The sequence below is a fragment of the Zosterops lateralis genome (genome assembly GCF_965231275.1).
Source record: "Zosterops lateralis genome assembly, chromosome: 14".
NCBI lineage: Eukaryota > Metazoa > Chordata > Aves > Passeriformes > Zosteropidae > Zosterops > Zosterops lateralis.
In genome coordinates this window covers 17,832,830-17,845,079 of record NC_139774.1, presented here as the reverse complement: position 1 = coordinate 17,845,079, position 12,250 = coordinate 17,832,830, and the positions used below count along the sequence as shown (strand labels likewise).

Below are 12,250 nucleotides of genomic sequence, written 5' to 3'. Positions count from 1 at the left end.
TTCTCATTGCTGGAAGATAAGGAGGAGGCCCAGATGGCAATGACATTGAAAATGGTTCCTTTACTCTGAGTGTGGTGATACCACTTACACCAGGGAGTAACTTGCGTTTAGGAGGATGTTCCCAGTAGTTGGTTCAGTTGAGCTGCAGAGGCAGGATGTGTGGTGGGCCACGTTTGGGTGTCTGGGTGTGTCAGGAGTGAACTCCCCTTTGGACAGAACAGGGTCCAGGCTGAACATCCCTTCCATGCCCTGATGAAAAGAGGTGCAGGCTGTGGGCTGGAAATGGTCAGTAATTTTGTTTCCTGAAAGTGTTCCCCTTGTCCTTGTCACACTTGGGTTGTTTGTCATAGGATCAGAGAATCATGAAATGGTTTTCAGTTGGGAGGGACTTTAAGGATTATCCTGTCCCACCCCTGCCATGGGCAGGGACACCTTCCACTGTCCCAGGCTGCTCCAAGCCCTGTCCAGCCTGGCCTTGGGCACTGCCAGGGACCCAGGGGCAGCCACCCTCCCAGGGAAGGATTTCTCCACAATATCTAATCTAAACCTACTCTTGAAAATTCCATACTTTTGTGATTTTCATTTAATAATGCAAAGTAACAGGAGGGTGATATATTTTAGAAAATTATGTTAGTATATTAGTATATGTTAGTGTTAGTAGGTCCAGCACATGGGGCTGTGCCCATTCTGTGTGTTGGGGAGGTTTTCTGGTCCTCACAGTAAAGAGAAAAGAGAGGCCAACAAATGTTCTCCTCAGCAGTGCCCACCTGCACTGGAGGAGGTTATTTCTTCACAGAGTGAATCCCTCCTCCCCTGCATCTGCTCCACATCCATGACTGGTGATGGGGCCAGAGCCCGTTGCTCTCTGTCTGTGTGTCCTGTCTGTATATCCCTGTCTGTGTGTGTGTCCTGTCTGTGGGTCCCTGTCAGTGTGTCCTGTCTGTGTGTCCCTGCCTGTTTGTGTCCTGTCTGTCTGTGTGTCCTGTCTGTCTGTGTGTCCTGTCTGTCTCTGTGTCCTCTCTGTGTATCCCTGTCTCTGTGTCCCTGTCTGTCTGTCCCTGTCTGTGTGTCCTGTCTGTCTGTGTGTCCCTGTCTGTCTGTCCCTGTCTGTGGGTCCTGTCCATGTGTCCCTGTCTGTCTGTGTGTCCTGTCTGTGGGTCCTGTCTGTGTGTCCTGTTCATATGTTTCTGTCTGCGTATCCCTGTGGGTCCCTGTCCATGTGTCCATGTCTGTCTGTGTGTCCCTGTCTGTGTGTCCCTGTCTGTGTGTCCCTGTCTGTGTGTCCCTGTCTGTGTGTGTCCCTGTCTGTGTGTGTCTTGTCCATGTGTCCTGTCCGTGTGTCCTGTCCATGTGTCCTGTCTGTGTGTCTGCACTGTCCCTGCTGGTCTGTCCAGGCTGGTCTGTCCCTGCTGGTGTGTCCCTGCTGGGCTGTGCCTGTCCCCAGCAGGCCCCTGGTGCAGGAGCCCTCCCCGGGGCGTCAGCACAGCCGGCCGTGCTGCAGGTGACCCTTGAGCCGGGGTTGAAGTCTCTGGTCAATGATTAACCCTGGAATGGCTTTAGTTAAACAGCTTGGTTTCTGCAGAGCCCATTGCTGGGGCAGCATCTTCGTTAAGCCTTTGCATTTTGCCCCCTTCATTAAGGTTTCCCATTTCACCCCCTTCATTAAGGGCTTCCCGTTTTGCCCCCGTATGTTCCCTTGACTGGAAATGATAAACACATCCATGGAAATAAATAAAATCAGATTATATATGAATAGTTTCTGAAAAATATACGAGAATGTACTAAGTTTAGTATCCCTCTACCAGTACCTTGCCTCCCAAAACGAAATTTAATCAAGGTTTTTACAAATTAAAACCTTAAACTTGGGTGGTTTTTTCCTCTCTCATCTCTGCTGCTTGATTTTTTTTTTCTTTTATCTAGATGAGACTCACAGTTTTATTAGGGTTTTGTTGAGTTGAAAGCCATTTCTGTAAATACCGAAAGGTATTCTATTATTACATTATCTCAGAGTATAATTTCCCTGCCTTACCTCTTCCTTAGGAAGTGGTCGTTTGCCTTTTACAGTGTATAACTTCATAGATGAGAGATTTATTTTAAATGTCAGGCAGGTTATGTGTGGCTCCTGCAGGAGCCCTGCTGCCCTGCAATCCCTCCTGCTGGTGTTTTACAGGCAGGGCTGGCTGGCAGCTCTCCACACGGTTAGTAAATATTGCCCTTATCTGATACAGCCAGGCTGGGAAGATATGCCTGCAGCCCGGATTAGATTGCTGGCTACTGCTTTATTAATCAATGTAATCATTTATTTTTAGTTTTCCAAGTCATATCATCTGTTTTCTTTCTCATATTACATTTTCTGTGGTGCTGGTGGCAGAAAATGAGCCCCCTGTTTAAAAATTAAAGGTGACTGAAAAGTTTCAGTGGAATATGTTTGGCACTGTCATGGTTTCCCTGACAGCTGATGAATGTTTCCTTAAAAATGCTTTTGTCAGAAATTTGAGAGGTAGAAAGAGTTTTATTTTTGTATCTAAATTAGCTGTCTTCAAAACTATACATAGAAAGATGTTTCCATCTTTTTCTGGTTTTAATAATTTTAATGAAGCAAAGTTCTCAAGTTATATATTCCTTGCTTAAAGGAAACTCTCAGCCTGTACTTCAGTGTTTAATCTGAGATATTTAGTCTGAGAAAAGGAGCTGCTGGGCCTGAACCTTTAGAGAAAATAAGGCATCTTAGAATAGCCAGACAGTGATTGCTGCTTTTAAAAGGGGTATTGCTTGGCTTTGAGGTAAGTGTTGGGGTTTTTAAAATCATGGTTTTTTGCATATGACAGTCTAAAAGTAGAGAAACAAATTTCTTTCTCCAAATGTATCAGCAAGCTGGGGAGAGAAGAAAAAAAAAAAAAAAAAAAAAACCAGAAGAAGAAATTAATATGTGTATCACATGAAAGGAAGCAAAGCTTTGAGTCAAAATTACTTGTCTGATGATTATAGACAGGAAACCTGTGAGAGAGCAAAGAACCAAGGATGGCTCTCGAGCCTGAGGTTCTGCCCTGATCTCTGGGCTCCTTCTGAAACCTCCATGGAGCAGCAGGAATAGATGTGAATCCTCATCTTCCTTCCCCATGAGGTGTGTGCTCCTGCAGCCCCAGAGGGGACAGGACAGTGCCCCTGCACCCTCCCAGAGCTGTTCCTAGAGGTCTGTGCACTTGAGGAAGGCACAGAGAGCAAGATGAGCCCGTAATTAAAGATACACGTTCCTTTCCTGCCGACATCAAATAGGTGGGACTGGCTTGAGTTACACTGTGCCACGGCTTGGGTGCTGCTGGGGGCTGGCTTGTGCAACCAGAGGGGTTCATTAAAGCTCCCTGCTCTTTACAAAAAAAGACAGATGATTTGGAGAAGCCGTGGCTGGCCATGGGTGAGCAGTGCAGCACTGACAGACACGCCGTGGGGCTTGGCAGCCCCCTGGCACAGCCGTGGCGTGGAGGAGACGTGCTGCAGCATTCCACAGATACTTGCTGAACACAGAGCAGCGATGTGACACATTGGAGCTCTTTTCCAAGTTCTGGAAAGAAGCATTCTTCCCTTTGGGAAAAGAGAGGCCTTTTTCTTGCCTTTTTTCCTCAAGTTTGACTCATTCTCCTCCATTCCTGCTGCCAGCCTTTCCTGCTGAGGGCTTTGCATCTCCCTTGTTCTGGTCTTGCTCTGCTGTCCTCTTCCCACTGCTCTTCCAGCACCTTGAAGGTGTTGTTTTGTTCCTGTCTGGTGTTTTCTGCTCTGCTCTGAGACACAGCTCAGCTTCTCCCCAGCTCAGACACCGGTTTTGGGGGGTCTCCACATCCCTTAGCTCTTTGCCTTTCTGTGCTGTCTCATTTTTTCCCCCCCAACGCAAGTAATTTTCACTTCTCTCTGCCTTCTGATTCCATTTTTGTCAAAGTGAGAACTTCATTGACACATTTATTCTGGTTCGACTTTGATCCTTCTGTATTTGAGTGGGAGGATCCTGCTCCTTGTCTTTTGATTGCCTCAATCCCTGCAGGAAAGAACAAACACAACGGGCAAGTCCTTTGGATCCTTGGAGGGGCCATTTCTCAGGTGCTCTCTGGGGATGGGACATACGGACCTGTGCAAAAGCAGAGCTCCCAGGTGGTGGAATGTCTTAATTTGGGATGGAATTTTAAGGTTTGCGTGAGCGTGTTGGAGCTGTGGGTTTGTTTTTTTTTTTAAATGTGTGACCAAATCTGGTCAGACTTCCTTGAGGAGAGGAAAAGGAATTTTCCATGCAAAAGCCGTCCCACATACAAATGTTAAGCCCACATCAGGGAACGTGGATGGTCTGGAGAGTTTCCAAGGAGAGGCACCAAAACCTTAAATAAAAGTGTCATTTTTCGAGCTTCATCTGGAGAGTGGCTGGAAACCCTGGTGAACAGGATTTTCTGTGAAAATCAGTTTCAAGCGAAGCAGGCAGGATAGAAATCATATTTTAGAAGTTTCAAATTCAGTTGGAAATCGCAGAATAGCTGAGGTTGGAAGGGGCCTCTGGAGGTGCTCCAGTCCAACCCCCTGCCAAGGCAGAGTCACAGAGCAGGGGACACAGGAAGGTGTCCAGGTGAGTTCGGGATGTTTTCAGAGAGGGAGACTCTGTGACCTCATGGGCAGCTGTTGAGGTCTCTGCCACCCACCATGGCAGGGAGTTCTTCTCATGTGGAGGTGGATGAGCTCAACAAGCTGGGCCTTTCCAGGGCTGTGGGGCTGCAGCTCTGTAGGATCAGCCCCTGAGCTCTGGCCCAGCACTGCTGGGTCACCCCGAGGATTAGGAGCAGCTCCAAGGTGATTATGATGGATTGTTTGTTGTTCTCAGAGGGATTTGTTGTTTTTTTTTTTTTTTCTTAACAAAGCAACCCTTCCTTTGTAGCTGGGCTGGGTGTTTCCATCCAAATCCTGAAATGAGGAATATTTCTCACTCTTCTCCAAAATTGTTGGGGTGAAATGATCACTTGTTACTGTGAATATCTGTTACTGTATGGCCCAATTTGCACAGCCTCTTGCATAACAGTATCCCAGCAGAAGAGCCCTGTGCAGACTGCAGGGAATGTGGCACTAATGGAAACAATATGGAGTAAGAACGTGTTTTAAGAGTCAATCTTAAAGGCTGGGATAATTGTGCAAGAAACTTGGCTTCAGGAACGTGTAAGGGAAGGAATCTTGATGCGGCCAAATAGGCTGTGAAAAATCCATACAGCTTTCCTTGGGTCTGACAGAAGTCCTTGTTTAACTGTTTGTGGTGTGCAGAGCTGTCCCACCAAGAGTGGGGACAGGCCATTCCAATCGCTGTGTTCACCTCTGTCCCAACTAAAGGTATTTTTTCTGCTTTGTTTCAGCCCTGGAATGAGGTCAGATGTAAGCTCTTCTCCATCCACAACCTCAGCAACCACGGGACCACCTCCCAAGCTCTGCCTGGTGTGCTCTGACGAGGCCTCCGGGTGCCACTACGGTGTCCTGACGTGTGGCAGCTGCAAAGTGTTCTTCAAAAGGGCAGTGGAAGGTAGGACCTGCTTAGAAACATAAAATCCCCGTGCATGTCATCCTTTTTCAAACCCAGCAGCCATGGTTTTGTTAGAATCCTGCTGAACATCCCATCCATTAGATCACTGATCTTGTCATAGTAAATCACATTGATAATGGTGCATTATCCAAAGCATGGATTCCATTCACGTTGATTAAATGCTCCCATTCACTCTGTGTAAAACAATTTATTGTTGTCTTGGCTTTTGTCTCTTTCGTTTTTCTTTCACTGTTGTTTTTGTTTATTCGTCCCGTTTTTATACAGATATTTGTCTTTGTGCAGTAGATCTGTAGTAGTTTGTGATTTTTTCAATTTAAGGTTAGTTGGTTTGTGTAGAAAATTTACATGGGACTCAGTAATGTTTTGTGTGAGGTTATTATAGTTTTACAATGTAGTTCTTCATGTAAACAATGTTGGTTGAATGGCATCCATGTCCCTGGGTGTTATTTGCAGGGACACTGGGTACCAGGGATGTGTGTGAGATTGGATCACTGGGATTTCTCTCTGGTTGTGATTAGAGAAAAATCCTTCTGGAAAACAGAGATGATGGAAAATGAATGTGAATAAGGACTGTGTGATTTTTGGGTGCATCAGTGGCCATTTTTTAAGGGGCTAGGTGGTACCTCAAGGTGTGACTCTGGTTCAGTATCACATGCAGAAGAACTGGAGCATATTCCCAGTGTTCCTGGGAGGATGGTCACTCCTCAGGTCTGAAGAACATTGTTCTTAGTCCTGGCCCTCAGGGTTTCCTGTCTTGTGCCTTCCTCGTGCAGCCCTCACCGAGCCAGGCTCTTTCTGCTGACATTTGTGCAAGTTGGGGTCACTGGAGGAGAGGGAGAGCTGTTTGACAGAGACAAGGCACCATTCAAGGCGCTTTCCCCCAGTTCCTGCCTCTCCAGGTGCCATGGGGAGCTCTGTGGAAGGGCAGAGCCTCTCAGAGGCATCAGGAAAGTCAAGTTCATGTTGTGGTTTCTGCTGGTCCCAAAGGGGAGCTGGCTCTGTGGGAAGTGAAGTATAGCAAGGTAATATCAGCTCAAGTGCAAAGCAAATAATCATCTGTACCTTTGATTAAAACATGGTCACCAGAGATCCCTCAGGAGACCGTTTATGAGGCAGCTGGACGTGTGCCAGAGCCATGGGTTTGCCTGTTCTCAAGCTGAAATAAATCACAAAAGTATTGATACAGGAAGGAATCACCCCAATGAATCCTTTTGCTTCTGACACACCATAAATTGACTGTCTTGATACTAAAAATATAAACTGGCTTGTGCCAATCAGTTCCTCAAGACTCACCTCTGCTTCTGCTTTGATTGTGCCACAAATTATCCCACGTTTCACACAATCCCAGAATCATTAAGTTTAGAAAAGACCCTCTGAGATCAGCAAGTCCAGCTGTTGATTGATCCCCATGGCACCAGGGGCTGAGCACTCTAAACCCTTCCATCAGATGACATGGATGTTTGCAGGATCACTTCCAGGATCCATTAGTCCTAGTCCTCACGTTAAGGAACAAATAATTTGCTTTTGTCTTTTATAGGCATTTTTTCTTATTGGGAACACATGTAAAAAGAATTTGTTCCTGCAATATCCTTTTTATTAGTGGCTGCCAGGCACCTGTTAGTGCTCAGACCAAGCTGACTCTGCACACTCGTTACCCGGCCTTTAGCCAAAGCCCTTTTTTCCACCTTTGCCTCCAGGCCTGTGTACTGTGGCAGAAATAGTCACAGAAACTGGAAGTGTCAGTGTCTAGGAAGCCAATACAAAGTGCATTTTTTCAGCAAAGAGTAGAACCAGAAGAGAGGAGGAAGGGTGAAGGTGGGACAGCAGTTGTTGATTTCTGTGCAGTTCTTCAGGCAGACAGGCCTTTCTTCAGGAGCTTGGGCTGGCCAGAGGTAGCTTTTACTAGCTCTGATTTCAGGGTTTTTCAGAGCCCAGAGCCTTCATGATTTGAGTTTCTCCAGCCCCAGCCCTGCTCAGCTCCCAACACTTCACCCAATGTCCCAACCTGGATCCTCACTGCTCGTCCCCAGCTCTGCTCACCCTGCTGAGCTCCTCACACCTCCCTCCCTCCCTGCAGAGTCCCCATCACCTCTCCCTCCTGCCCTGCTCCAAATTGCCCTTGTTCATCAGCATCTTTCATTCCATCTCCCAAAGTCCTTTGTCTGCAATTCCCAACCTTTTTCCAGGCTGCTGTGCTCAGATGGGCACAGAGCTGTTGGTGTCACGGTGTGTCAGAGCCCCAGTGTGCCAGAGGGGGCTGTGGGGATGGGGATGGGATTGGGATTGGCCAGCCTCGGAAAAATGCCCCTGTGTGCCCCAGATCCCCCTGGAAACACCTGCATTGGCTCACTCCTGGTTTTTACCAGAGTATTTGTGGAGTATCTGGGTGTGAGCAGCAGAGAGAACCAAAGCTCGTTCCTTTGGCTGCTGGCACATCCCTGGGCAGCAGGTGGATGTGGAGCACCAACTTCCCTTCATTTTCCCCCAAAAATCATGTGGCAAGAAGGCTTTGAGATTAAAGTGATACAAAGAAATAGTGCAGCTTGATCCCAGGAAAGGCAAGAGTAGGTGAGCAGAATACAAGAAACAGAGCATTGGTGGAGAGGAAGCTCTTTGTTAGCAATAAAACAGAGCAGCTCAGGAGAATCCTCACCTGAAGAGTCTGCAGTGATGTGTGAGGCTGTGGTCTCATCAAACAGTGTGGAGGGACATGGAGCTGTTGTCTGTGCCCCACTGCAGTGCTGGCACCAGCTCATGTTCCATGTGTTGGGATGTTAATGGCAACCAGAGTGGTGAGCTGAGGGTCTGTTGTCTGAGTTAATTAAACACAAAGCTGGCACAGGGGTCAGGAAAGCTCCTCTCCTCCGAGTGGAGGAGGTGGGAGGGTCATTCAGAAAAACATTCCTTGGAATATCAACTTGAGGCACTTCACAGGAGAAGTTCGGCCAAAGCCATAGGAATGAACTCTGCATGCCCATAATTTTCACAGCTGACTTGTAAGAAATTCCTTCTCCAAGCTGTTCTCCTGTGAGAAAACTCTTGGACTCTGTTGTTAATAACTCAGTTTTGGAAAATCTATTTGTTTCTCACAACGTTGTACTGTCAGTACTTTGCAATACAATGTAAAAGCCCAGGCTGCAGCTTTCTGCCCTCTGGAAAAACATGTTTCTTGACCCCTATCTGGGGGAAAGGTCTAATCTTTGGCAATACCTTTCCCTAAATAGGTTACATTCAGACATTTATTGACATAACTTATATAATTAAGAATAGATATTTCTGTTGCCCTGCTTTAAACAGCTAAGAAATACAGTTATTTTAATTTATGCACTTCAGCTTGTCATATTTTCAGGGCCAGTTTTGTTCTGAGTCTGTGAATCCTTAAAAGTGTCAGAGAATTAGGTTTGTCCGGGTCAGGCTGTAAGTTACAGGAAGGTCTCAGGACTGTCCAGCTCTGTGTCTGTAGAAATGTTTACAAAGGTTTGCTCAGAACGTGTTTGTGTTCATTATTTATGTCTCTTGTCAAGCTATTTAGAGAAATGGGAAACGTGCTGTAGAGGATGGCTTCGGTAAACACAAGGGGAAATAGTTTTAAAAATAGAAATTAACAAATAGAAAATAATATTTCTACTTAAATGTGTTGGCTTTGAGGTCTAAACATGAGAAATGGGTTTGGATATGCAAAGTCAGGTGGGTACAGATATTTCTGCAAGACACACAGTGCAGCAAGTGAAGTTTTTCTGTGGTCCTTGCTGTCACTGAAGGGGTGGCTGAGTGGGATCTCTGCCATGGAGAGCTGATGTCTGTCTGTGTGTCTGTCTGTCTGTCCCAGGGCAGCACAACTACCTGTGTGCCGGCAGGAACGACTGCATCATCGACAAGATCCGCAGGAAGAACTGCCCCGCGTGCCGCTACCGCAAGTGTCTGCAGGCGGGCATGAACCTGGAAGGTAAAACACACACACAGGGCCTGCCCAGGCTGGGGGGCACCAGGCTGGGGGGAGCTGCACTCTGGGCTGCATCTCGTGGGCATTGCAGCAAAAGGCAGCAGAGTTTGTGCTCAGACTTCTCCTGTCTGCGCTCACCTGCTGTCTCTGGTCAGCACAAGCGAGTCGCGCACACAAACGAGGGTTGGTTGTTTCTCGTTCCTCTCAGCACAAACATCTCGTGACTTTTTTGTGGAATGTGGGACAGCAGAACTCTTGGAGAGCAGCTCAGGGAGGTGTAACACCTGTAGGAGGGTGTGCTGTCTGGGTGAGCTGATGCTGGGACCACACAGGACAGGGATGGGAGTGGGGATTGCATCTTCCTGCTGAAGAAAATTGAAGTACTTTTGTGGATACTTCTTAAATATCTGTTAAAATTTCTCCAGAAAATTTAATTTTATGGTTAAATTTAACATACCTCCACATCATTGTTCTCTGCTCAGTCCTGAATGACTCGTGAGGCTCTGAAGGCCACATCAACCAGAGATTCAGCAGCGGTTGTAAAATGGCTAATAATAAAACACTTTTATTAGTGTCAGCTTCATTTTATGTTTGCTATTTTTCCCTGAGCAGCAGAGATTAACACAGCACTTACTAGTGCAGTTATCCTGGTGGTACTTGTATAATCAAAATTGTCAGATAAATTAAAAATGTCAAAGATATGTTTGTCAGCTCCAAGGATGAACAGAATTTCATTTCAGCCAGTTATAATATCCTTGGCGAGGTGTAAGTGATAAGTTAAAGAGATCAATGAGGCACAGACTGGTGGCTGTGTTAGCCCATCATTCCTCTTCTGCTCCCAGCCTCCCTCAGGGGGACACAGCACCACCTTTCCTGGGCTGGAAATGGGACTGGACCTGCCCTTCCAGGCACATCCCTTTTTCAGGAATGCTGCTCCATTTGTTGTCATGATCTGTGTGCAGGAGGGGAGGCCTCAGCCAAAACCTGCACTCGTGGCTTCTGAAATAAATCCCTGGACGACATGGATGGTCAGTGAGTGTCTCCCAGGAGCTGGATTTGGGTTTTGGACACTCCCAGTGGGCTGGACCTCATCCTTCAGAGGTCAGAGCAGGACAGGCCTTCTGCCTGCTCGTGGTGTCCATGGGGACAGGTCACTGCCCTGCCAGTGTGGCTGGGGGCAAGGACACCCAACAGCAGAGCCTAAAGCAGCTTAAATAATGCCAAACCCCTCAGGTTTAGTTTTGAGGTGGAAAAAAATGCATTTTGCTTAAGGTTAATTTCTATTTTTTCTTTTCACAGCTGTTTTCAAAATATATCTGTGATTTTCATGTATTTATCTATGTGAAAAAGTGCTCTCAGAGTAAGGCACAGAGGATCCTAGAGAATAGTGAGGCTTTGGAGGATGGATTTTGTTGTGTAAGTTGTTGGAGAAGGTGGGGAGAGGGAAGCTTTTATGGCTGAGAGGAGAAAGGAATCCAGAGACTCGGCAGCACAAAATGGAAGAGCCCAGGTAGTGTGAAAGGGTGAAAAACACCCTGAAAACAAGGATTTTGGGACAGATCTGAGCAGATGGAGAAGTGGTCATGCAGAAAAGCAAACTGGGAGGCAGTATATAAAGTGCGGAAGAGACTAAAATCCAGTTTCTTTTATCTTGCCTATTTTAGGGTCACAGTTCAGGAATGACTGTTGTTTAAAAAAATAATTAAATTTGCATGTTTTTTAGACAGTAATTTCTTTTTGAAAAGTCCCCAGCTGCAGCTTCAGTGCATAAACAGTGGTTATAGCAAACCAGTGAATGGCCAGGAGAGATCCCAGTCCAGCCCTTCAGTCCTTGGGCCCCTTGCGCTCACCTGAATTCCTGCTGGACTTTTTCCAGCTTTGGTCATCTCTGAGTTCCCAGTACCTGCAGTGCATTTCACTGTTATGTACTGGGTACAAAACTAATTTATTTTTAAATTAATGAATTCATTCATTCTATCATGCAACATTTTAATTGACCTGTTCTTTTCCCGAGTTAAAAGTAGCCCTTTATAGTCACTTGATAATTTTCTGTTATTCTTTTTTACCATAAAATCATTAAGGGTTGGAAAGGACCTCAAGTCCATCAGTCTTTTGCACTGCACACCATCCTTTTCTGGAACTTTCTTTTTTCTATTGCATGTTTTTTTTGGGGCGTAGGGGACTGGAAAAACATCAAGCTGCAGGTACCAGAGATTTACACAGCACAATGATGATATTTTGTTCTCCAGCCTTTATTTCCTTGAGTTCTCATTTCCGCTCCCACCGTTAATTGGTGTTCCTTGGCACCCTTTTCTCTTTGTGATGTGCTGGAAGAAAAGATTTATTGTCAGCTTTTATGCCTGTTAAAAAAAAACGGTCTCATAATTTTTTTTGGCTTTTCATACCTCATTTTACAGTTAAACTTGGCAATTAATTAGGTTTTTTTTTTCTGCAGTCTTCGCTTGGAATTTATTTCAATTTTTTGAGGAATCTTTTAGTTGTTTCTAATTCTCTGCCTTGCAGTGGGCTGGTTCTGGCTGCCAGCTCAGGAGGGCAGTGCCTGCTGCCCCTGGGGGTGGTCGCAGGTCCCTGTCCCACCTGGCTCAGGTGTTGGGGCCATCTGCCCCCGGGCAGGGAGGAGGAGGAAGCCTCTGCAGCCTGGTGGATGCCACACTGCAGGAGCTTGGGGGGTTTTTGTTTGCTTAAACAGAAAATCTTGGATGGTTTTCTCTCCATGCTGAGTT

General features: G+C 46.3%; 1 protein-coding gene across 1 annotated transcript in view; it reads left to right on the top strand.

The window, feature by feature from the left end:
* NR3C1 (nuclear receptor subfamily 3 group C member 1) overlaps positions 1–12,250 on the top strand; it is a 59,337-nt gene that overhangs the window by 31,462 nt on the left and 15,625 nt on the right. Inside the window, exons 3-4 of the mRNA XM_083871964.1 lie at positions 5,379–5,542; positions 9,393–9,509. Of these exons, the coding sequence (XP_083728090.1) occupies positions 5,379–5,542; positions 9,393–9,509 (281 nt within the window). The remainder of the gene's footprint in view (positions 1–5,378; positions 5,543–9,392; positions 9,510–12,250) is intronic.